The sequence below is a fragment of the Colletotrichum karsti genome (assembly GCF_011947395.1).
Source record: "Colletotrichum karsti strain CkLH20 chromosome Unknown Scaffold11, whole genome shotgun sequence".
Classification (NCBI taxonomy): domain Eukaryota; kingdom Fungi; phylum Ascomycota; class Sordariomycetes; order Glomerellales; family Glomerellaceae; genus Colletotrichum; species Colletotrichum karsti.
In genome coordinates, this window is record NW_024065911.1 from 122,018 (window position 1) to 147,745 (window position 25,728).

The following is a 25,728-nucleotide window of genomic DNA, read 5'->3' on the forward strand; positions in this document are numbered from 1 at the left end:
CAGAAGAAAGACTGGAGGTCCTGTCTCGACCGCACAAGAGCGGTCGCAGATCAACTTCAACCGTTACTTTCAGAGGCATTCCGACGAACTGGAGTTGCGCGTTGGAACCCACTAGGAGAAGAACTGGCCGTCATTGGTGGTGGTGTCCTCGTCGCTAGCTCTGGTCATTATCCGTCGTCGCTTTCCAAGTATTCGTCCCTGAATAAACAAGAAATGGCATAACTCCAAAACCGTGGCTCCATTCTAAATGCACCGTCCCAGAGCATCAACCTCACATACACATCCAACTCATTAGAATCATCCCAGTGTCATTAATATCATACAATCTACCTCCCACCTTCAGCCCCCATCACCATCACCCCCCTCCCCTCTCAACAACAGCCCTGACATCCGCCACAGCCGCCCTCGCCATCTTCTTCAACAACGTCCTCTCGTCCGCCTCCCTATACCGCTCCCACGTATCCAGCCCCTCCTTGGCCTGGATACTCAACGTCTCGTACCCCTGCTTAATCACCTCCGTCACCTCCACGCTCGTCAGGTTCCCCTTCTTCCGCCCGCCCTCCAACAGCTCCTTGTAGTGCGTGCTCACGCTGATGAGCGTGTCGATGGAGTTGCTCTGCCTCTTGCCCAGCTTGTAGCTCTCCTTGAACTTCAGCAGCGTGTCCCCCGTCTCGACGACCTTGTAGAACAGGTCGTCGTACGCCGCGGGGCCGGGGAGGAACGCCTCGCCCGCCGACAGCGACAGCGCGAGCAGGTTGACCACGTTGTCGACCAGCAGGTCGACCTGCGCCAGGTCCCGCAGGTCCGCGACGTACGTGGTCAGGAACTTGACCAGGTTCAGCAGCGCCCGGAAGAGGTCCGCCCAGTGGTACGCCACCCGCGTCCGGCTGCGCGACAGGTAGCTCACCACGCGCAGCACGATGCCCACGCAGAGCGTGTACATGCCGACGTCGAGCCGCCGCCGCAGGTTGTGCGTGATCCCGTCGACCATGGTGTCCAGCACCGCCGTCGCGAGCATGCGTTCCCCGCGCACCAGCGGCAGGTACGGCTGGCGCTGCCGACACAGCCGCACGGTCGTCTTGCTCTCGTCGCTGCATATCCGCTTGCAGAGGACCGGGTCCTCGATGAGGAGCCGGAAGACCATCAGGTTGAGGTGCGAGTAGTGCGTCGTCCGCTCCGAGAGGTGCGCGTGCTGGAGGAGGTAGGAGGTGAGGGAGGTGAAGGCCGCGAGGGGCTGTTCTTGACCCTTTTCGGGGGGTAAGGTCGCGAGGTTGAAGCAGAAGAGCTTGTTCGCGTGTGTGAAGTCGTATGTCGCGAGTAACACGGCGGCTTCCTCGCCGGGTCTGTGCCTTTCGTTAGCATCCGCCACACAAGACTTCGTCTCACGTGGGGACTTACAGGCTTGTGAACATGGTCTTCATCGTCTCCGCGTCGTAGACCGGCTTCTTCTCCGGCTTGGGCCCCCTGGCCACCGCGCCCAGCCCGATCATCCGCAACGTCCCGTTCAGCGACCATCCCTCCGGCAGGTCCTCCTGGACGTCGAGGTACTGCGTCCTCAGGTTCTGACACGTCTCGCCGACGCAGCGTATGATTTTGCGTATGGTCGCCTCGTTGACGAAGTCGTTCAGGCGCATCTGGTACGGGTTCTGGAACTCGAATTTGTTGTAGTTGGCCAGCAGGCCGAGGAGGGTAAAGGCGTTGAAGATGCGGGTCGTGGAGTCGGCGTCTTGGATGAACTGCTCCTGTCAGCGTCACGGAACCTGAAAAACCAAGGGGGACCACGGCATACCTTCATCACGGCAGGGAAGAGGTCGCGCTGGATGAAATACGTCAACAGACTCGTCTGATACGCGCCGGCCGTGACAGCCAGCACGACTTCGATAGCCTTCTGCCGTAATTCCAAGCTCTTGCTCCCGCGTATAATCTGGTCCAAAGCGCCGACGAAGTCCGTGAAGATCGTATCGACGTGGTCGATCCCGGCGAGAACGTTGATGACGTCGGAACTAGGATGGGCGTACTTTTTCGAGAGGGCCGAGCAGAGGAATATGCTAAGTGTCTGTCCCATCGTCAGCGACCACCGCCATCTATCTCCCAGGCCCTGCGCCATTGTCCTCCTCTCCGCGCATGCCCTAGAAAAGGGGGGTGTTGACGGCGACTTACATCCAGCGCATGTAGATCCGCGACGCCCTGCCCGCTCTTGACCGCGACGACGGCCCTCGAGAAGAGCTCCCTCGTGTGCTCCTCGAGCGCGAGCATATCCGCCGGCCCCAGCCCGTCCAGGATCCTCCTCAGCGCCGCGCGGTCGGGCCGGAGGAGGAAGAACTCGCGCCAGAAGCCCTCGGAGCGCTCATCTTCGTCGACGTCCTTGCGTGCGTGTGTCAGTAATTCGGTCGGCGTGTAGGAGGTCGAGCTCGTGCGGAGGAGCAAGTAAACAGCGGGAGGAATTTGGGATTGGACAATTCGCAATCGGTCAAATCGTCGGGAAGACCGGGAATCGCGGAGCCGGAGCTCGTTCGGCGCAGGAACTCGCTCCGGCAACGACTATCGAGAGGAAACACGCATCACGCACCTACAGAGATCATTGGGTTAGCACGCTTCCAAGCCTGATTGCGCCGATTGTCTCGACCGAGAAAGCAAGTGTGTGTGCATGGGGGAGCTCTACCAACCTTGAACAGACTCTCGTACAGCTGTACGATCTTGGGCTTGAACACCTCTGGCGGAGGTTGTCTCGTGAGCGGTGATGCCTCCATTCCCTTTCACCCCTCCAATGGCTTCCGTCTTCCCAAGACTAGGATTCGGTGGTATGGTGTCGTAGGAGGTAGCCTTTCGTTTACGTCTGTCGTATCGAGAAACGGGCGGATTGGAAGCGATCGAGTATATGGGGAGTGCGACCAGATGTTCGGTCCGGACGCGCAACGAGCTACGTAAATGGGCCTGCGATACGCGGTCCGATAAAAAAAAGATAAAAGGTCCCCAGTCTAGCTCAGGGGTGTCGGCACCGTGCTGTTATCAGTCTCGAACGGTACGTCTCCACGTTATCAAGGTGATAGTCACCGTGCGAAATGGCAGTCTATACACACAGAGCAATCAAGCACATGCCTCGAGCACCCGGGTTGCCTCCAAAAAGTTCGGGACACTTGTCCAGCACCAGAATTATCCATGGTCCGTTTCATGCACGGGCGCATCATAATTCCCGTTCCCAAGCCCCTTGGGGAATAAAAAAGAGGGCGTAGGGCTGAGGTGGGAAGCATCGAAGTTCTAGGCGTTCCCGACCACGCGCAGTGTTACCAGTGTAAGACGACCGACCAGCGGGATGTTCTTTCGCTAATGTTGGTTGCTATTATTAACCCGCAGGTCCGTATCCGTATCCACGGGGCCTATCTCGGGTCAATAACCGTCGGGACATCACATCACGATGATCCCAATACGGCTTCAGAGTCACATGCCAGTAAGGATGACAACAGTTTTATCAAGAAATTCTCTCCTTTCTCCGTGTATATCTATACAACGTCTGAACGACTTGCCGTCATGACGGAACAACTAAACCATCGCTCTCGCAATTACTATGCAATTGGTACCCAAGTCCCTCCTTCCCATCCATCCACCTTCAATGCTTGTATGCTTGCTTTGCTGTACTCTGTATCCCCCGGATAAAACAAAAGAAACATGTTTCCAACGCCCCTCGCAATGCCAGTGTGTATCTCTATGTACAGACCATCTGAGATCGCCGTATTATTTGTATAGGTAAGGTAGTCGCGACCGTAGTCGGTCGCGGTCCATGGCTTCACGGCTAGTGATGGATGCTCTGCCGCCAGCGCTCGATGGACTGCATCTGCCCCGGCTGCATCTGCATCTGCATCTGTTGCATCTGCATGGGCGTCATCTGTTGCTGCATGCCCATGTTCATCCCCATCGGCTGCATCTGCATCGGCATGCCACCACCGTATGGGTTCATGTTCATATTGTTCATGCCGTTCATTCCGCCCATGCCGCCAGCAGCGTAGCCACCGTAACCAGATGCCATCGTCGGCTTGTTGGCCATCTGATTGACGCCAGCCTGCCCGATAAGCCCTCCGTACGCGGGCTGCTGCTGCTGTTGCGGCATCTGCATCGGCGCGCCGTAGCTGCTGAAAGCCACGCTAGATCGGTTCCAGCCGGGCGCCATGCTGACACCGAGGCCGGTATTCGAGGACCGCACGTTGTCGATGAGTCCTCCGGTGCCGTTACCGCCGGTGCCACCCGTGCCGTCGTTGAATTGCCCGTTCTTGTATCCGCCAGTGCGTACCGTGTTAGGTCCTTCGAGACTCGTCGGCATCTGCGCGCGGACGGCGGCCATCTTGGCCTCTTGGGCCTTGACCTTGCGTTCCTCTTCTTGGAGCCTGACGTGGTCCTTCGCGGCGGGGTTCTCGATGATCGGGTGGCTGGCAAGAACGTCGGCGAGACTGTGTTGCTTGCGCAGAGGCGGAACCTCAGCCGGCTGGATACCGCCGCCGAACATCATCTCGCGCTCGCGGGCTTCGCGCTCAGCTTGCAGTCTCTTCCTGCGCTGACCGAGCGTTTCCTCCTCAGGCGGAACCTCCTTCTCCTTGCCCTTATCTTCGTCCTTGTTCTCGTCGCCACCTCCAAACTGGTTGAGCATCTCAACGGAGAATGCTTGGCTGACAGGGCGAGCCTTGGGGAGGTTGTTGTGGTCGGCTTCTTCCTTCGCTCTGAGTCGGCGCATGCGCTCACCCAGCGTCTCGCCTGTTTCTTCCTCGTCGGATTCTTCTCGAGGCATAACGTGCTCTGCAGAGGGCATGCGGTTGAGATGAAGCTGGCTCAACCCGGCATTCAGTGTAAGCGCACTCTTCTGTGGCCTCAACGTCCTTGCAGGCGTGGGTTGTCCCGTCAGACGAGCACGACGCGAGCTGAGGGGCTCGTTCTCCTCCATCTCGCGTTGCTCCATCAAACCAATAGGACGGTTGCGGTCGGCCACGACGCCCTGGTTGGCATACAAGACACCCAGAGGCACCTCTTCATCATCGGAGCTCTCTTTCTCGTCGTTGGCGCCGTCCTCCCAGGCGAGGGCAATCTTCTTCTTCTCGCGGTGCCTCTTCTGCGCCTCAGCGACGGCGTCCAGTTCGAGAAGCGTCGAGTGCATGCCACCAGGAATGGTACTGTTGGGCATCTGCGTGCGCATCTTCTGCTGGTACTTGCGCAGTTGAAGTTCCGCAAGCAGCGTAGTGGGTGGCCCGTCGAGAACATGAGCGAACTCATCCTCTTCTTCCTCCTCCTCTTCATCGTCGGATTTCTCCCCGGATTTCCTCGGCTCACCGTCGACGTTGTCGGACAGGGCTTTGTTCTCATCGTTCTGGGCCATCGAGTTGGCTCTCGAAGTGTCGGCCGACTTCTTACCGAAAGGCAAAATGCCCTTCTTCTTCTGCGCCGCGGCAATGTGCTCTTCGGGCAGGAGGGCTCCTGGGGCCATAGACTTGCGCTTCTTCTTGCTGTCCGCACCGTACACCTCGGAGCCGAGCTTGCCAGCGAAGGCGTGGTCGGTGAACGCGCTGACGGGGGCGTTTGCGGATGCATCCAGGATGCTCTCCAGCGTCGCCATGGCCGAACCGTCCTTCATTTCAATCTGAGGCGTCGTGGACGGCAGATCAAAAAAGGCGCTCGCACGCAGCTGGGGAGGGAGATCGGCAGCCTTGGGCATCTTGGATTTGCGGCGCTGCTGGGTAGGCGGAGGCGCTTGCGGCATCTCATCCTCGTCGCGTGCGAGGAGGCCATCCTTTTGCCCGGCAGGCGTCTCAGACTCGACAGCCGCGGTGGGCTCTCTGATGGATGTGCCTCCAGATCGCTGCCCGTCGATATCATCGCCAAACGTCGACATACCGTGACCAGCAAGCGGATCGGGTAGCCACATCTTGGACTCTCTCACGGGCGCTGCTTCGGGGTCTTGCGGGAGGTACTCGGCCTTGCCGAAACCAGGGTGGCCCATGGCCTGCAGGACCTTGGAGTGTCTCGCATTCCGCACATCAGCCTTGGGCTTCCTAGACAGCTTGGGCGGCAGGTTGAGCATTGCCGGCACGCGGGCAGGGTAGTAGAGCATCTCCTGGCCTGTAAGCTCGTCAAAGTACGACTGCGGCCTGACTTGGGTGGCCCTCGGCGCGCGAGGCATGGGTCGAGGCTCCGGCTCGAATGGTGGCTCTGGGATTTCGGGCATCGGCATGGTATGGGGCACGGGCGGCGGCATATCGTGGAATTCGCCGTCGCTTTGCTCACGAGAGTCGTAGCCATAGCCACCGCGTTCAGAGTACTGGTCTGGTTGGCAGTGCACACCATCGAAGTCGTCGAAAGCGTTCTTGTGGTCGAAGGTGGCTGTTGATCTTGGCGTTGCTGGCCTGTCCTCGGAATCTCGCCTGTCACCACCGCCAAAATCCAATCCAAGCCCAGATTCATCCTGGCCCAGATGGCCACCAACGTTGTATGAGGTACTGCCGCCGTTCTCTTCGTAATGGGTATTGGGTCGCCGGATCGTAGCATCGTCGTCGGCAAGCGGTGCCCGATCAGCGTCGTCGAGCGCCCGCTGCGTCAAAGCAACAGGCTCTGACTCGGCAATCTCAGCCAGCGAAGGCTTGCCAGACCTCGCGCTCCTCGTAGATCCCTTGCCGGAGCCGTGACGCGACAGGATGGCATCGACATCGATCTCGGGCCTCCCGCTCGCCGAGTTCTTGGACCCGGAACGCAGGCGGCCGGTCAGGGAGTGGTTGGGCGACATGACGTAGCCGCTGGGGGAGTAGCCGCCGAGGCGGGCGGCGTTGTTGAGTTCGACGATGGAGGCGGCGACGGGAGGGATGACGCGGAGGGGGCCGGGCTGGGCCGAGGACTCGTCGATCGGGGACTGGGACTGGGATTGGGATGCGGCGGCGACGCTCGCGGCGAGGATGGAGGAGCGGCGGGAGTCGGAGCGTTTCAGTTCCCCATGCAGGTCGCGGATGGCGTCCTCGATGGAGCTGGTCATGGACAGGCGCTCGGCCGTCTTTTCGAGGGCGGCGACGTTGCCGACGTAGGCGCCTGAGCGACAGTTGAGATCGGGGACGGGGTGTTTGAGGATGTCTGTATTGGAGTTGGACGCCGTGCGGACGATTGGTTTCGGGACGGGCTGGACGATGCTGGAGCCCGACGAAGAGTGGCGATGACGGTACCGACTTCTCGATTGTTGCTGCTGCTGCTGTTGCTGCAAAGTGTCCTGGATCTGGGAGATGAGGCTGCTGTTCGATCGCAGGGACGAGGTGGATTGTTGGCGGGTGAATGCAGCCGGGGCAGACAGTACGGTGGACGGCGAGGTGTGGGATGCAGCCGAGAGGGGGCTCGTAATGGCGGAACTCGTATTCTGGGCGGCGAAGACTTGGTTATTATTTTGGGCGATATTTTTCGTCCGCAGAGCCAGGGGTGCGATGGGCTGAACCTGAAGAGGAGGAGAAGCGGACGCAGAAGTGGAAGCGCGGTGGTATCGAGATGGGCCTGATTGGGACTGGGCCGGGGATTTGGGGGACGCGCTGGCGCTGGTGGTGTTGGTTGTAGCGGCTGTAGTGTCTGTAGCGGCACTGCTGCCCCTGGCCACCTGCAGCGGATCGAGAGACAGCGGTGTCGAGCCGGCATAGCGCTGCCGCGGGTTCATACGCGAGATTGCGTCCTCGTCTTCTTGGTCTTCTTCCTCGTCTTCTTCTCCCTTTCCTGGTGCTACTTCTCCCTCCCGGTCTGCGGTTGCATTCCTGTTATCTTGGCTGGGCTGAGGATAATCCGTATTTTTTTGTGTCGTTACATCCACATGGCCTGCACCCGAGACATTTTGTTCCTTCTCCTGCACCGCCGACGACACCACCGCCCCTGACGGTGACGATGATGATGCTGGTGCAGCTGATGCAGACACATGTGGTACTCGCATGGCTTCCGTCGCGCCGTCGTTCAAAATTAAACCTGAATCAGACCTCGTGTTGGGCGGCGACGACGAAGACACCCCGGCAGACGCCCCCTTTCCAGCAGCGGGCGGTGATGATGGTGATGTAGTACTCGCAGTCGCAGTCGCTCTCTCTCGTTCGGCCTGCTTATCGGGACTCGGGCTGTCGTCGCTCTTCCAATTCCTCCTCTCGCTCTTTTCGTGATCGTCGGGAAACAGGTCGCTGTCCATAGACAGAGGCGTAAAAGTCGGCTCGGCCAGAGACAAAAAGTTCAACGGACTCGGGGTCGCGGTGGCGGATATAGACGGCTGCGACGAGGACTCGGTCGTGCGGTTGTTGTTTCTCGAGCCTGCTGCCGCGCTGACAGCTGCCACTCCTGATCCTGCGGCCGTGTGTGCATCGTTGTCGTCGTAGTAGTCCGATCCCGCCGACGAGGTCGAGGACCTGCGGACCGATCTGTAGCCCGCCATCTGGTTTGGTTTGTCGCAAGAGCCCCTCGACGGTCGGTGCCTAAGTTGCAGCAAGGGGGATTTTTTTTTCCCGTTTGGAGTTTGCTGTCAGTGTTCCTGGCTTGCGACTCGAGTTCGGACGGGGGCCGCTGGTGATGGTCGATGGTGATCTTGGGACGGCGTTTCCGAGATGCGACCCAAGCGCAGCGGTGCAGGTGCGGTTTGGTGTTGCAATTGCTCAAGCTCGGTTTGTCGTTTGTCCTTCTTTTCTTGTCCCGTAGCTATTCTTCTGCTTGGTGATGCGCATTTGCTTGCCCTCGTGTCGGTGAACCCTTTTTTTACGTCCTCTCTTTCCGTTTCTTCCTTCAGCTGCAGGGTCGGGAGCAGTGACGTATGGCGCGAAACGTGGAGGATTGCCGACGAGGGCCTCGTGGTAGCATCCGCGCGGTGTAAGCTGCGGCGGGCTCGCGTGCGTGTGCGTGTGCGTGTTTCGTTTCGACTTCTCTTTCCTCGAGACGCCGAACAAGAGACGAAAAGGAATGACCTTTGAGTCGAGATACCTTTACAGGCGTCTGAAGATATAAATGAATGTGAGTCGTGATACTTTTCCGAGGGAAGGAAAGAAAAATAGAATCAAGAAAGGAAAAAAAGATCCAATAGCTCTTCCGGGGGGTGTGCAGATATTATGGATGCTTGTGTGTTGGAAGTGGCAGCGGTGGTGGTGGTGATGTGGGCACCCAGATTCGATCCAGTTTCCATACAGAGTACGGGATGTCGATAGCGCTGGTGGGCAGACGGACAGGGCCCCCCCTCGAAGGTCTGGGCCAGGCCGGTCCAGTGTGTATCTGAATGCAGATCGAATCGTGGGTGACACTCTCCCAACTCCAGGTCGAGTGTGTAAGGTGTGTTCGACAGACACGTCTTGCCGTCTTACTCGCAGACACACAACACACCCCAGAGATGGATGAGATAAGAGTAAGATTGGGGGGACGGACAGATGAACAAGCTTGCCGGGGTGGGTGGTGGTGTGGCATTCAAGAAGAAAACCATCGACACCGTAGGTAGGTAGACAATCAAAGGACTGACAAGGGGACTGAATGATACGGAAAAGGGAAAGAGAGAGGGATTAGGTACGCACCGATAAAGATGCATCCGCCGGCAAACAACAAAGAAAGTGTTGATACGGGACAAAGGCAGCAGCAAGTAGGTAGAGGTCCAGATTCTCCCAGGCTCAAGCTCTGAAGCTAGTTTTCTCAGGTCCCGTACGTATAATTTGGACGGGTGGATGCTCCCGTCTTCAAATACGAGAAAAACCTCGACACTTCTTTTTTCTAGAAGTGCCCTGGACCTTGCGACGAGTGTGTAAGCCGCGCGTGAGTTGTGTTCGGATTATCTGCGGATGACGAGACGTTGTCAATTTCGATATATCCAGGGTAGAAAAAAGATGAAAGAGTAAGAAAAATAACAACACACCAGAAAGATCCGAGAGACGTAATTCGTAAAAAAGGCTAAAACAAATTACGAGACGTTGACAGGTGCGCGGAAGCAAGGCGGTCCCCTGGATCGTTGTCGTGGGGAGAGAGCAGATGGAGACGGGGTGTGGTGGTGGACCACGCGACGACGGCGGCCAGGAGATGACGATGCCGGAGAGAAGAATAATGACTTCTCTCTTCGTCCGAGACGGATGACTTCTTCGGATAGCTTCCTATTCCCGCCTCGTTGCAGACTCCATTTCCTCGGAATCGGGATTCAAGCCGGGGATGCGTGCCGTGCCTTTCATCCAACCAGCAACACGAAAAAAGCAAAGAATACCGACGAAAAAAAAGCCTCTTCGTCGCAAAAGAAGAAAACTGCGGTATCCGTAGAACCAGGGGCTCGTCGTTCCTTCACACGGACGGACGCCCGAAAAACTGGGTTTCTGGGAAGGTGGCTCCCTACCTAGGTCCCCCCGTAAGGCACCGTATCGTAAGGATGATGTCGTTTTGCGCAGGACGAGACTCAGAAAAAAGATATCCGTATTATTTCAGGGGTTACCGCGGACGGCCGGGATCCATAAGGTATGCGACGGTGAGAGGAGACGCTGGACTGAACTTGCTGGATTGGTTTTTCCCTTTTCCCCGTTGGCCGGGTCGTTGGGAGGGCGGAGATTTGATGAGTAGAGAGAGAAAACACTCTGAGAGAGTTTTTCGTGAATCGTGTAAGAGTCAGGTTGATGACCGAGATGAGTCTATTTCCCGTATTATCGTGACTGTTGCCGGAGGTGATGTCGTGGCTACAGACGAGAGCTACACACAACTGACAACAGATTCATCGGACGGACTAGACGTAGCCTTATGAGAGAACACCGGCGTAAGATGGCACATGGGATGAAAGTGCTAGATGGCCATCTCCCCGCGGTGGCTAGACTCGATACGATTCCTCCGCATCGCATCTCTTATCAGGACGCTGCCAAATCACGAGACACAAACTCACCTTCGCACCATCTCAGTCAACCACGTCCCCAAAATCCTGCGCTACATGACATGCACCCCAGCCCATCCCATCCCATCCCGCCAGTCAGTCAGTCAGACAGACACGCACTTAACTCTGTACAGCCATCGTATATCCCTACACACTACACACGGGCGAGCGAGCGACAGAGCGAACACACACACAACCAGCGCCAATTTACCCGTCACCACCACTCACATTGGGCCGTGCCAGCACCAACACCAACACCAAAAGCTCACCGAAGACCAACCCCCATCCCAAACCGGCTTCTCGCTCAGAAAAGGAACAATGCGACATCTAAACCACTCACAATCGGCATCCCGACATTCGCAAAAGGCCAAGTCGGTTCGTTTCGTCCGTCGGTGCTATCCCACCTTGGCTTGCCTTACCTTACCTTTCTCTCTCCATTACCCATCCAATCCGTCCTAAGACGTCGCGGGCCGGGCGAAACCACAAAATCCACACACAAGAGACATGTGGTCGTGGGGCCGCCGCCGCCGCCTGTTGTCTCACTCATCCCAAATCCTCTCCATCTTAGAAATGCCACTTGCTTGCTTGCTCCGCAGAACCCGATGCGATTTACTCCAGTTCTTACCTCACGCGACAGCAGACCCGGTTCTTTTTTATTTCCCGCGTGTCTAAATCCTGAAGTGACGATTGTGTACGGATACTCTGCTCCAAAAAAGTCCCGGACTCACTGCCCAGTCGTACAGAAATTCGCCTCGAGCCGAAGCTCCGAGGAAATCGACCTCTAAGCAAATGTGGATGAAGCGGACGACACTACAGACAAACCGCAATCAAAAACGGTCAGAAAGCGGCTTCGACATCGTCATAATGCAGCGCCGCGACTCCCGTTCCTGTCCCGCCTTCCCCACCGCGAACTCCATCCAGACTCCATTAAGCTTGTCTTGCCTCGTCCTCTGCCGAGAAGGAAATATCCCGACTCACCGCAACCTTCTCACGAGTGCTTCGGGCAGTCGAGAGTGACGATGAATCTCGATGGCGTGTTCTCCCAGTCCTTCTCTTCCGCCCTTGACGCTGCCGATTGCTGCAGCTCTCGTCTCCCCCAACACTCGGACTCGTGACCCATGTTCCAAGCCTCACAGCAGGTCGTCAGAAAATACCACCCCAAGATCCAACCTCATCTCACCCACGCGGCATCGGCCAACCAACCAAGCCCAGCCCTCCGGAGGCAAAGCCAACACCGGACAACACACACCACCGCCTGGCCCGAACAAATCCTCCCCTTCCCTTCCCAAGCTCCACGCACGCACGCCGCCACACAGCCCCCAAGGACCAACCGCCGCGTGGCTCAACTCCACAAAGAAGCCATCCCAAGACGACGCAAGCGCCACTCCCAAGAAACAAATTCCAATGGTTCGATTCGAGGACGAGAAAGACGGACGAGCCGCAAATCCGTGACACCCAGCCGGGCCACACCGTCTTCGGGAGGAGAGAGGCGTTCGTTCGTTCGTTCGGCGCTCGCGGCACTTACAAAGCCTCCAAAAACTTGTTTTTGGGCACCCAAACCGTTCCCCAGCGTCGGTTCTAGCCCCCAGGCCATGGACCCGTTCACTCATCGCCCCCCTGCCGTTCCAATCATCAACATCTCGATTCGCCAGGCCAAGCTCCTTCACTTGCCCATCCGTTCGGCCAACGGCACGCTGTCCAGCATTGGCACCGCCTGTCAAACCGTCTCGGAACATTTCGCCTGCTCCTTACAATCCTCCCGCATGGACTCGTCGTCCAGATTAGGCCTGCGCGTTATGTCTCCATCGAATTTCGAGGCAGAATGACGACACGCGCCTTGCGAGACGAGGCCAGCGTCCCCGTCTTTCGCTTTGAACATGCCTCTGGCGCCGGTGAGCCGGATTGACCGCCCGTCATGGGCCATCGCCAGCCTCGCGTCGCGCGACTCTGCCCCTTCTCGGGCAAAATAGAAATATCGTGGCAGGCAAAACACCAGCGCTGGCAGTCTGTGCTCTCGGCGCCTGGCGCGCGATGCTGATCGTTGTCCTAAACTCTCTTCATCCTCCCATCTAGCCCCCGGTTTATGTGGATCGCAGCTATTCAGATGCGAGTCGTGTCTTGACCGCTCCCGCTCCCGAGTCCCCAAGCAAGCCACTGCCGGCCGTTGGAAAGTCTGGGAAATTTTTCAAATTTTTAGAGTTCTTCTCCATGCGTTCGTGTCATTTGACACCTGACTCGCAAGTTAGAGTGGAATGTCCAGTCGACGTGGCATTCGATATTGGACACGATCCTCCCCCGCATGTGCTGTCACCGTTGGACCTCTGCCAGCCATCATTGCCAATCGCAATGTGAAGATGCGCAGGATCCGCGATAGCATCGCCGACAGCCAAGTCTGGACGCCCGTGCGAGCAGATTGCCAAATCTCAAAAGCCACCCTTCGATAAGCGACATGATTTGCAGCGAGCCATTCTTCGCTTGGCCGGCCGCCCAGATTGTGGAAAACCCTGGGCGAGACCTGCAGAATCGAAGAAATCAGCCACACCCGTACCCCGGTGCGGCCTGTGATAACGCCGGGGGGGCCATTCGATATCACACATCCCGCGCGCCCGAAAAGAAAAGCAATTTCGGCGCTGATAACATCGCGGAATATGGCTTCGACTTTTCCGTCACGATGATGAGCCTCATTTCCTGCGCGACCCATTTCGTCGCAATTGACAATCTCTCAGCGCGCCACTGCGGCGGAACATCCAAGTCGTTGACCCGAGATGAGATTGACGCGTGTGAAGTTAGTCTTGCCGATAAGCATGCTTGGAAAACGTGGAAACCAATATCTCATGCGCGCTTCGGTCGTCGTCAACGGCCGAGCATTGCAGGCGCAATCTCAACGGCTCTGCATGCTGCCCACGAGGGTGTCATTTTCGATACAGCGGCTGACGCCACTGTCACCGGATACTTTCTTTTCAGGCTTATCCTGTCTATGCTTTTCTTGGTTCAGATCAACCACTGGGTTCAACGTTGCTGTCAAATATCGTCTGGTCTAAGAATAGGTTGTTGTGCTATCGCTGCACAGCATGTCCTCCTGGGATGCTGCCGTTGCAACCCGTCTGTGTCTCGTCTTACCGTCTTTTCCAGCTGAACCTTTCATATCGCAATGATATATGACGTGCCATCAGACTTCTGCTCTCGAGGACGTGTAGCTTCTTTTGTGAGGCGTGTCATTTTGAGGTCAACGGCAAGCGTTCATACGGGCACTGAATACTTCGGCCACGATGCTTTTGCCCAGGCTGATCATTCCTCGCAACCCCTTCTCGCCTCATGATAAAGCACATGCTTTTTTATTGGACAGCCACTAAAGAATAATCAGCTGCGAGGACAAGTCGGGGCCAACGCAAGTAAAAGGGGTTGGCATAATGGCTGGTGTTTCCCCCGTAATCCAGCGGAGAAATCTCCCGTGGCACGAGCCGTATTCATCTCACGTTTGTGTCGCCGCCAGCCTGGCCAAGTTGTATGTTGTCAAACGATGACACGAGACACAGCATTGCAACTAACTTGTGTGTCGTAGTATTGCGTCGCGGGGAAGACGGAGCGCCGCTGTCAACGTTGCCTCGAAATGCATAGGTAGGAGGGAAGTCTTTGACGCCAGGCCAGAGATAAGCTCGAGGAGTGTAACATGGGACAGCTGGACAGATTGTCAGCTAACTGCATGTCAAAGGAAGGGGGGGCAGTACGACTTCTCTGACGGCGAAGATGTGTCCTCCACTCCTGGAAAATGATGGAGTTCTCGTTTTCTGGCGAGACAGCCAAGCACGGTGAAGATGACCATTCGCCTCCTTTGCCCGACCTCATCGTCGTGAATCAAAAGAGCATATCGCTGAACCAATGTGTGCAGATCGACTCGCCTTGTTGGGTTATGCTTGTCGTCTGTTCAGATACCCGAAACTTTGCTCTTCCGGTAGTAGTATATGACACACACTTCTGTCGACTTGCTAGACCGGAATTTGGCTTCAGAACTTAGTTCGGATGGATTGCATCACTTCTGAGGCTACTTCAACAACACGGTTGTCTAGTCTGCTGCGGTCTCCCAAGCGAAACATGATACTCCTCAGAAGGCGCTGCGGTGTCAGTTGGTCATATGAAGTCTCATCTCGTTCCAATCAAGTGTCACTTGAAGATGCCAGAGATGCGCCAGGTATCTCCAACGAGCACACTGGCAGCTCCAAAGGAAGAGAATGACCTGCGAATGAACTTAATTGGATGCAAACCCCGCCGACAAACGCTGGTTTCCTGCTGACTTCCTGTGACACAAGCGCGGATATGAAGTCGGTTGTGCAGGCCAGATACAGAGAAGTCCGTATCATCTGAAGTCTTTGGAGCCGCTTACGTGGCCTCAGTCTCATTGTCGGGGATCAACCTTTAATGTCGAAGAATGATCGTCAAAGGGTCCTGGGGCGAGAGGTCTCAAACACAATCGCACAGTGCCCGCTCTTTGCCTCCGAGTCTTCTTTGGAAGGGTCTCCGAGCTCCACGTCTTCAGATGTGGCAGCCAAGATCCCATTTCCCGCCGCCACCCGAGCGGTTCCTTCAACTGACGGACGTGGCTTCCGCTAAAGTAACGTGTGTAGCCCGCCTGGGACCGGCGAGTCACGGACAAAAGTGGAGCTGGAAGCGCGGGGAAAGGAGGTCCCCGCCGGCCGGCTGCGGGTGTGTCCGGCAGCGCACCCTATTGAGTTTTCGCGGGGCTGGAATTGTGGCTTCCGGGGCCAGGCAGGGCGATGTGTCCGGACGGTGCGACCAGTTCCCCAGCAGTTCGATGCTAAACATGCGACTGGAAGCAAGACAGGTACCGAGACGGCCGGCAGCACCCAATCTATCGGTGAATGCCACTTCTGAGTGGCCTCAACAAAAGGTCCCGCTGAGCGGTGTGTGTCAGATGCATCTAAGGACCGCTTAGCGGCCGCAGAGCAACGGAAAGCCGGCCACTTTGATTGGCTTGAACTTATTGATTATCACGAAAATTCCTCGTTGTGCAGGTGGCTTGCAGACGAGGGGTAGCATCGATGTGAGCGCGCGTGGCAGGAAAAAACAGCAACTGGGCACGTGTGCGATTGCGATGTCGTGGGCGCTCGGATATGAAGACTGAAGGAGCTGACAACCTGGAAAGCCGGGAGACGGTGAAGTTATCGTGAAGCCTCACCGACCAGGCCGGCTGTGGGTTAATGCTTGGCTCAGGTGAAGCTGGGCCGAATAAGAGACTTGTGCGATTCCCCGGTCCATGGTATCCTGCATGATGATGGGGCTGCATGCGGAGGTAGTAGGTGAGAACTCGAATGCGTTGTCTTTCTACTGTTAGAGCTTAATCGATCGCGAAATGTTTGCAACGCAGGGCAACTGATGCCGGTATCGGTGAGACTGGGGCGCCGGTGGCACAGGGCAGCCTCACTGATCTGAAGTAACATGTCGAAGCAAGGGATGGAGTGCCCAGGGATGGCCGTCAAGCTTTGATAGTGTAGTCTTAGCTGACCGCGAGGAGGCGCTGGATTGTAAGGCGTGAACTGTGTGGGGGTTCGATTGGGGGTTGTTGATCGTCGGTGAGCTTGATTCGGGATCTGGTGGTGTTGCGATTGATTCAGATGAAGTGCCCGTCACTATTATGCCGGCCGAGATAGGGAGGTGAGTAGCTGCGACCCCCGTGCGCCGTGCGGGAAACGGACCAGAGGTACGCGATGTGGAGGCAAGAGACTTGGTCGTTGCCCGGCTCCCTCGGTCAGTCTTTCTGTAGTTACTTGTTGTTGGTTGTTTTTGGTGCGCGGAATGTGGAATGCTTCTGGTCTTGGGTTTGATGCGCTGGCAAGACTTGCGAACTTGGACATCTCTCTACCATATCGGTTGCGTGGCTCAGTTAGCTCAACTGACTTCTCCAAAAGCGGCAGTCATCCGATGTTTGCGATGCCCAAGAAAACATGGCGCCAGTTGAGGTGTCAAGTAGCGTCAGATAGCGCGGTGCATGAACGAGCGAAGCAATACGGAAGACTCCCCGAGCGGAGCTGCTCCGGGCAAGATTCGACAGGACAGACCCAGGTTTGATGCGAAGTGAACCTTGGAAATGGAAATGGCGAACCGGGTCTTTTCAGGTTCTTCCGGTCAGGGCTCGTGAAATAATCTCGGGGCTTGACTCGTAAACGGTAAACGGCAGCTCAGCCACGCCAACGCCGCATTGCTCATCTCAGCAATACGGCCTCCTCCATAGCGGTCGCCAAAATTAGTGATGATTCTGGACGCGTGCCAAATTCTGGGGAAGTGAGAATTCTCGAAGAGCGCGGCAATCTGGGGGTGAGCCATGGATGCCGTGGAATGGTTGTGAATCTTCTCTCATCCTATTTTGGAAAGCTGGGCGACGGTCCAGGGGGCCAAGGCCGGGAGCCGACGGTGCAGTGGTTGGCAGTCCGGGGACTTTGGCACGGATATTCAGGCGGGGATGATGGACCGGTGAGAGGAACCCCGCGAACTCGACAGACGGCATCGATCCAACCAAAGAGAGCAGCTGGTAGGGCAGCAGGCCTTGTGACAGAGCAGTCGAATCCATCGGTTGGTGCAAAAGGCTGGCCAGCGAGTTCGGGTGACAGAAGTGTTCGTGCTCGACAGCACGGTGGTGAGGTAAGGTAGGGGCGGGTGGTGTGGCCGGCATGATATGGAGACGCTTCCGGGGGAACAGGCGCCATTTCCGTCAGGTGTTGGCGGAGTGTTGTCTCTAGGGCTCTTCTCTCCACGTTGGTGCATAAGCAGTAGCACTGGTCGAGGTCCAGGTCGAGGCCGAGGCCGTGAGACAGAGGCGAAGGTTGGAGGCGGCGAAGACCAAGGTACTGCGTAGTTGGCAACGTCTGTGGGCGTCGGCCGTGTTCTATGTTTCTAACGCAGGCCAAGCATTCCTCTTTGGTGCCGGCTGGAGTGGTCTGGTGCCGGTCCCGTCTGCGAGCCCCGTACTCGGTGTACTCAGTGCTGTACGGATACGCAATAGGCGACGGCACGGGATGCCTAGAAGGTGTATCCGTACTGTTCAGGCACGCGGTACGGGTACGGACTGCGGAGAGCACGGCGAAGGTACCAGTCGAAGGGTAAGGGTGGCATGCATGATGGCCGCAGTGTGGTTCTGGGCCTCTGTCTGACCCTTGGCTTTCGTACCCTTGGGCGGGACCGAGGCGAGAAAAAAATAAGTCGGTTGAGGCGATGATGTCAAGGGGCAGATTGAGGTATCAGAAGCGGTTTAACGGGGAGGGCGAAATTATTGGCATTTTGGGCACCGACGGTCCCCTGAAAACCAGGAAGTCAGATGGGCAATTTGATAGAAGCCCTGCCCCGGTCCCGCCTGTTTCTCCGGTTCACGCTGCGACCTTCTGACCTGCTGGAAGCGTTCCGGTACCCACGGTTGCGACGGTGGTATCGGTATCCGTGAGACTGACACCGAGCCTTGGACTGGAGTGTAGACACTGTCTTCGTACGAGAATTGCGGGCTGTACAGAAACAAAGAATGGGTTTCGAGACGAAAAAAATGGGTGACTGGAGAAAAGAGAGGGTTAGCTGGGTTGAATGGGTTGACTGGAGAGAGTCGGAGACAGACCAGACGAGAGGCGAAGAAAAGAAGGGGACCTGGGACCTCAAGGAGCAGCTCCGTGTCTGCTGTGGTGCTTGGGAGCCGCAGAGACGGTCGAGGTACAAGGTATCGTGGATTTGTGGTAACAGCTGGGAGATCAGAAGGGCGGAATTGGTCAATCGGAATGTGTGGGAGCGGGAGCGGCAATGTACCTGCAAGGTGTGACCCTCTGATAATGCGACTGTGTTTTTTTTTTCCATTCTTTGGGTGAGCTTCTTTTTGGGGGCAGAGACAGACGACCTCAGAGGGGGAGACGGGAGGCGGGGCAGTCGGCCGTGCGACATCGGGGTGACGATCACTGCTTGGTGCCGTCTGGATTATTCCGTTTTATTTCGTTTTTTTTTTTTCTCTCAGAAAATAAAATTCTTTTTGATTATCATTTATGAAGGAGTGTCTCTCATGAGGAAGGTGGCTTTCCACCCCCAACGTTCCTTCCGAGTAACAAGGCATTCACAACGTCGAGGGAAGCTGCAGTCGGGGTTGTTGGTGTCGCCCAATGGCATCATTCATTCCACCACAGCGTTCCTGCCCCGCGAGAGCACAGTACGGCTCTTGTCAGGGACGGTAGAGGTACTTGGCTGTCATCCCACTCTCGAGGTACCTTGCCTTGCCAGCTTCAAAACCCCACTACACCCTCGCATGCTTCCCTGGAGACTCATCGCATGGGCACAGGCACAGCACATTGGATCAGTTGCAGTCTGAAGTGCGGTCGCCGGTGGTCACCGTCCCGTCTAGAAGTAAGTGGATGTACATGGCTAGAAATACTTCACCCTACCTAAGGTAGGTAGTAAATCAGGCAAGTTCCAGAAAACGTACCCGTACATGGCGTCCTCATCTCCGGACGCCAGCAGTGCCACATAAAGCCTTGTAGCTCTACTTAGAACAGTGGCTTCATGTACCTTTTTTTTCTCTCGCGGTACGTACCTTTCTCGGATGCGCCCACTGTGTCATTATTACTCCTTCTCACTCGCCCCTTCCCTGCGACTGCGACCTGCTGCTGCTGCTGCTGCTGCCATCGCTGCCGTTCTCGCTGCCGCTGTTACTCACTCTCGTCACTGCATTATTCGTACTTCCTTCCCGTCGACTACCTTACTTTGCTGCGTGACCAATTCTCTTAGCATTCTTCTCTCCAAACGCCGCGGCTTCCCTTCCTCTGCTCACGCTACATACCTCACCCACCTGAGGTACTCCAAAGTCAGAAGAGGTACCTCGTCTCTCTGACTCCCGTCTTTAGACAAAACTCACGATCCGCCCGTCCGCCTTCCTCTTTCTCCTCCCTCTTGCTGCGCGTCCGCACGGGCAGCGACAGCACCAGCGACACCGACTCCAACGAACCACCCAACCACAGACGGCCAACCTCCAACCTCGCTGAGGCAACCGCCAGGCCAACATACCTTACAAACTTTCGACAAAAGGACGAGCGTCATATTCGTCCCATCATTCCCCTCCTTATACTACAAAGGGTCCTCTACCGCACCAATTTCGGTCCTACCCGTCTGGACTTGAACTTTCCACCCTCCCACCTGTTCCTGATCCCTCCGATCTCGTTCAGGTTGCAGCTTTAACCCTCTTTCGTACTATCGCCCTCAATCTTTCTACCGTCCTCCGCCATGGCTCAATCCACCGAGCCGCGGAGGCGGTTCGCTCCCGTCCCGATCGAGACCACCTTCGAATCCGTCCGGAAAGGCTCCCAGCAACAGCAGGGACAGCAGCAAGGACAGCAGTCAGGTCCCGCGCCTGAGCCTACACCTGAGCACACTCCGCGAACTCCCTCTCCGAACCCCTTCGAGCAACAGCTGCGCCAGCCACCAAAGCACCAAGATTCCCGCCAGCTGCCGAAACGCCGCTTCGCTCCCCAGCTTATCGAGACGTCGAGACGCACCCGAAGAGTAGGAGACGCCGGCCCTGCCACGAGACCGACCGACAAGACCGACATCACCCCCTACACAAACCATATCTATCTCCAGCGGAACAAGTCGCGAAGGAAAATAGCCGATGGCACTTCATCTCCCGCCTCCCAGACTGTCCAGCGTCAGCCCAAGGGTGCAAGACGAGAGTCCGAGGACGAGAATGCCGGCACTTACATGCTGGAATGGGCCGCCATGGAGGCTGAAAGGCAGATGCAGGAGGCTGCTCTGGCTGCTTTCCCCAACAGTCGCCCGCGTGAGGGAGGCGCTGCCCATTTCTACTTTAGAGAGAGCTCTGGAGATGAGAGCCCCCCTGAGAGCATCTCGCCTGGACCCGCGGGACCCTCCAAACCCCGCGCCCGTCACGCCAATGTGCCCCGTCGCAAGTCTTCCGATCTGGGATACTGGCACAAGCACATGCAAGAGCACGCAGAGAAGCTGGCTGTCGAGAGGGGCGAGCACGCTCCTGTCTTCGACGAGGAGGATGACGATACCCAGGACGATTCGGCCATCGACAAGATGGAGCTCGACTCGCCCCCTGATCCTCTGTGGCTGACCACCACAAGGAACCATACCGTCGATGCTGGCTCCCAGGGCCCCATTGGCGAGAACTTGATGCCGCTCATAGCTCCCGCTCCTGTGGCCGCCAAGGATGCGCCGCAGACCGCGCTGCCCGCGCCCGAGCCGGTGAGCAAGCCCATTGGTGAAGCTTCAATGCCTTACGTCCCTCCCTCTTCGGCCAGCAAGCCGGCCAATGTGCCAGTGGCCAAACCCGCCCAGGTCGTCCCAGAGACAGGTTTCCGCAATGCCGGCGGCGGCGGATTCGGCAGGCCCTTCGGAAACTTTGGCCTGCCTGCCGAGACCAGCGAGTTCCGCAAGATGCGCAAGGCCGCCTCGCCCCCGATGCTAGGCAAGGACTTGGTCTTTCGAAAGTGCCCCTCGCCGAAGCAGACCAAGCTGGAGCCGGATCATCCTTTCTCTGAACTCCCGACCGCCGAGGAGAGAAACAGGGATACGACGGGAGAAGCCGGCTTGTGGAGGGGTTACTGTTTCCGAAACAGCGAGAGTGATCAGGCCATAGTGCCTGCATCTCTCCAGGGACCCAGAATGCTGCATACACCGCTGCCGCCTTCTACACCTGGAGACCCATTCGCTGCAGCTTTCGGCAAGAGCTCTCTCACGGATGAGCCCGTCACCTCCGCTACTCTCACGCCGAGCACCGCCGAGCACCGTGTTCGATCAGGCGAGTTCAAGGGCCTTCACATGCTGCATGGCCTGGAGGAACGTCTGAAGCGGGAGAAGGCGCTCGAGGACAAGATTGCGTCTGAATTCGACGACACCTTCATCACGCAGGTGTACAACTACTTATCTCTGGGATATCCCGCCATGGCTCGCGCTTTCGACGAAGAGCTTTCCAAGATTTCCCACATGAGCATCGAAGACCTGGAGGCAGATGATGCTAAGCAGATGGCGTCCGGGCACCTGATGGACCCAGCTGAGGCCGAGATGGCCGAGGAAAACAGATGCCCGAGATGGAAGGCCCTCAAGGCTTACATCTTCGAGTGGGCACGACAGCATCCCGACTTGGACAGCCTCGACTCCCTAGCGTGGGGTGTGCGAGAGAGGCGAGGCAGTTGGGCCATTTAGATATGGGGACAGAACCAAAGACATACAACTATACAATGGGCATACGCATGGTGGGCAGCATGGCATGGTCAGACAGAGCAGAGGAAGAGGGTACCGGATTTTCGCGACGATAGCAGCGCGTTACGGACGGCGTTCAGCACAGTTTTCCACTTGGAAAGATGCATCTTGGCCGGCATTGAGATTTCGGGTGTTTCGATACGGGGTGAAAGAAAAATACGCGGTGTTCAACAGTCTAGAACAGCATAAAGACATGCATGGCTGCATTCCTGGAGTCCAGACAGTGCCTGTGGGGTAGATCAGGTGGGGGGAAATGCATACGACGCCTGGGACAAAGGGTCTCGGGCCACGAAGCGGGCGGCTCCGTGGGGCGGCTCGGCGCCGAGAGCGAGGGAGTCCGCGGGAGAGCTCTGCTGCATGTGCGCGGAGTCGTGATGGATCATACGGGTTTGAAGGATTTAGGTACAGATTGTACGTGAGCCCTGCCCAGTAGGGGTGTTCGAGTTTTGCAGCGAGCAACGGTAGTTTGGGTGGATCTGGCAATGTGAATCAAGGGCGGCATCGATCGCTCCATCTGACAACCCAAGGTAACCGTGAACTTGGTAAAACTGTTGTCAGCCTTTCTCTTTTGCATGTCGCTTCTCATCGTTCTGGTCTCCATGGTTTCCTTCATACCCCATTTGCGTGGAGCTGATTCGGCGACGTTCATGTCTTGTTACCTTAGTGTGCCGTGCTAACATCTCAGTTTCAAGCTTGGAATGAGATCCCGATCTCTATTCATAAGAACGATTCCACGTCACACGCCTCACTCCCTCCTTACCCTCGTCCCCATCCGTCAAGTCCTCTCCTGGAAGACGGGGTACGAACGCAATCCTGCCGACCTCTCCAGCCGCTTTCACACCGGCCAGTGAGAACCGCACAAGTCCCAGCGCCCTCGCACTCTCCAACCCGTTCAAGAGCAGAGCTCCGCACCAAGCCCTCAGCCTCAGCGCAACAAGACGTTGGCGATGGAGATGGCTTCCAGGAGCAGCACGATGGTCAGCCCGAGACCGAACCAGACCCAGTGAAATGACTGTGGTTGACATCGTAACAAACATCGTTAAATAGACCGCAAGGCGCTCCGTTTCCTGAAAGTCTACAAACAAAAGCAACGCCTCGCTTTGCGTCGAACGACGCTCCGATGCTCCGATTCCCAGTACCCTTAGCAACTACAAGTCCTCCCTCCCAGCAGCATAGAGATCAGAAAACCAGCGACATCCCAAGGCAGGCTGCACATCAAAGTCCAAATCGTCCATGCGCTCGTGGGAAGACTTCGCCATGCCCAAGGCGGCCGCAAACACGGGGTTGACGCCATGCGCCTCCTCGACCAACTTGGAACCCACGACGCGTTCCAAAGCCCGTCGAAACCCCGGATCCGTAATCAGGTCTCCGAAGAGTACGACCTGTCGAACTTCGTCTGTAATCGGGGAGCCTGACAGGTCGTCGCCAAATGGAGGCTTGGTGATGTCCTTCAGGACGTCCTCGACAGCCTCTAGGTGACCATGCTCGCTTTGGTGGTCCCCACCCAGGTGCTGGCTGTAGTTCCTGCGAATGATGTCCGCAACACCGGCGTCCTCGGCGAACAAAGCGACGTTCAGCCCCGACGCGCTGTAATCGACCGACAGGACGGCCTGGGACTTGTGGCCCGGAGATTCTGAGCTGTCGATGTTGTTGGCCACCAAGACCAAACGAGGGGCATCCAGGATTTGGTGGGTTTGGCGAAGACCGATCGACTTGAGGCTTTCCTCGATGACGTGGTTGTGATATTGTCGGTTCCTGTCTGGGACAGCTATGCCAGCGAAACAGAAGGTGGCGCCTAGGTAGGAGTTGACGGAGGATTGCAGACTCCGTAGAAGGCCCTGGACGCTGGCGAAATCCGGCTCCCTCTTGCACACCGGGAGGCTGAGCGGCTGTATCGACCGGCACACGCTGCTGCGTAAGGACGACACAGCAGATGCTTCCTCGGCGGCGTTTTCTCGGTCGTCATGTTTGCGCATGAAGGACTTATACGCCGGGCTTCCCTCGATCCGAGCCACGCTCACGGAAGAACCATTCTGGAAATAGATGGCCGCCGTGCTGATGAGAAGGGAAACATCACAAGTCAGCACTGAAGTAAATCCGACATGGTGGTTGTCCTGGACTACTCACCCGTAGTCAGGTGTGAGACTGAACCCAACGCCAGGAACCTTGCGCTGCGGGTGCGACGGTGCGGAAGACGACGCAGTTGGGGAAATGAGGAGAACGGCGAGCAAAAAGTGCGCAAAGTGTGCTCGAAAAGACATGCTAACTCTCTGCTTCTGAGTTGAGAAGAACATGTCGAATGTTGCGGAAACAGGAACGGAGGACGAGGCGTTTGTGTCGTCTTGGTTGGGACTTTCTCGTCTGCCTCAAAAGACACGTGTGTCATCACGTGCGTTCAGCTCTAGATATCGTTATCGTGGCATTTGGTGGTGTTGGTTGAAAGCTGTTTCTCATAAACCGTTGGTGATGTGGCTGTGTCGAGGAACTGATTGGTCATCGAACCGCCCGCACCTAGCAGAATGCCACCCGCGATGGGGTGTCTGGACCGAAGATCTTTTTTATTTGGGAGCTCTGCCGCAGACCTCTGGGGGCTAGTTCATCAGCCACTTCTTCGTTGTATCTCGCTGCAGAAAACCAGAACATGAGCAGGCTCTTAGTATGGGTCTGTAAGGCCTCAACTGATTTAACGTCCGCCGAAGTCATTAGGCCTAACGCGTTGCCTCAATGACTACCAACGTGGCCGGAGCTGAGATCTGATCTTTGAGTCCGCTCTTCTTCGGGTCGCTTCGCCTCTTCAACAGCGTTGACAATGATCAATGGAACCAGAAAGTCATTTCACTTTGGCTCAAGCTGTTTATTCTGATGCATCTGCATGTCCGGACTTATTCTGCCTTTTGGGGGCCAGTTCGTTGAGAACTCGACTGTCAGGCCTCAGCCGTGTTCCTGCGCAAAAGTCCATTGGAATAAAACAAACATCAGAGAGACATAGAGGGCGATTGTGAATGTTTCCATCAAGTCGTTCATGGTGAGCATACTAACAATCTCAAACATTCATCACCCCTCATTGTTGCCTCTCATTTTGTCCATCTAGACTTCTGTTGCTCGAAACTGGGTCCCGTCATTGTCAGTGTTGTATTTCGCATCTCACACTACGGGAGATTCACTATGGAAGTTCTTTGCCTCTTGGCCTTCCTTGCCGGAACATCTCTAGGTCTGGGCATCCCTTCGCATGTCCGTCGAGACGTTGACCCCGACGACCCTTCTGCGTCGGATCCGAAAACCCCACCGTTTTCTATTAAAGACCCTCCCCGTCCTCAGTCAAGCAATCCATTTATTGAGAAGTTAGTCACTGTTCCCGGTTCCTGCGGCAATATCTGGAATCCATCCGAGCAGTGTCTTCGAGACCTCAAGGCTCAGAACAACGATGTTGACACATACGCAGGCGATCTCAAGTTCGAGGACGGCAGCTGTGACGACAAACAGAAGCTCGCCCTGGAGATTGCCGCTTGGGATGAGTTAACTCTTGTAGACTTCGGAGGCAAGAACCCCCAGACGGCAAGGGAAATGGCAACGTGGCGGGCTTATATTGGCTCTGACTTTTCTGCTCAATAGAGTCG

At 56.7% G+C, this 25,728-nt stretch overlaps 4 protein-coding genes across 4 annotated transcripts; 1 reads left to right on the forward strand and 3 right to left on the reverse strand.

Annotated features, from left to right (window-relative positions):
* Positions 1–355: 355 nt before the first annotated feature.
* On the reverse strand, positions 356–2,466 carry CkaCkLH20_04175 (duf1741 domain containing protein; the record flags this gene model as incomplete). Its single annotated transcript, XM_038886894.1, has 4 exons — positions 356–1,343; positions 1,399–1,736; positions 1,790–2,056; positions 2,161–2,466. The coding sequence occupies 4 exons, from the start codon at positions 2,464–2,466 to the stop codon at positions 356–358; spliced, it is 1,899 nt and encodes a 632-aa protein (XP_038747598.1).
* Positions 2,467–3,790: 1,324 nt separating this feature from the next.
* CkaCkLH20_04176 (uncharacterized protein) lies at positions 3,791–8,413 on the reverse strand (the record flags this gene model as incomplete). The annotated part of the gene is made up of 1 exon (XM_038886895.1): positions 3,791–8,413. One exon carries the CDS (start codon positions 8,411–8,413, stop codon positions 3,791–3,793), a length of 4,623 nt encoding a protein of 1,540 aa, XP_038747599.1.
* Positions 8,414–20,110: 11,697 nt separating this feature from the next.
* On the forward strand, positions 20,111–22,054 carry CkaCkLH20_04177 (uncharacterized protein; the record flags this gene model as incomplete). Its single annotated transcript, XM_038886896.1, has 1 exon — positions 20,111–22,054. The coding sequence occupies one exon, from the start codon at positions 20,111–20,113 to the stop codon at positions 22,052–22,054; it is 1,944 nt and encodes a 647-aa protein (XP_038747600.1).
* Positions 22,055–23,259: 1,205 nt separating this feature from the next.
* Positions 23,260–24,405, reverse strand: CkaCkLH20_04178 (uncharacterized protein; the record flags this gene model as incomplete). The annotated part of the gene is made up of 2 exons (XM_038886897.1): positions 23,260–24,166; positions 24,239–24,405. 2 exons carry the CDS (start codon positions 24,403–24,405, stop codon positions 23,260–23,262), a joined length of 1,074 nt encoding a protein of 357 aa, XP_038747601.1.
* Positions 24,406–25,728: the final 1,323 nt, after the last annotated feature.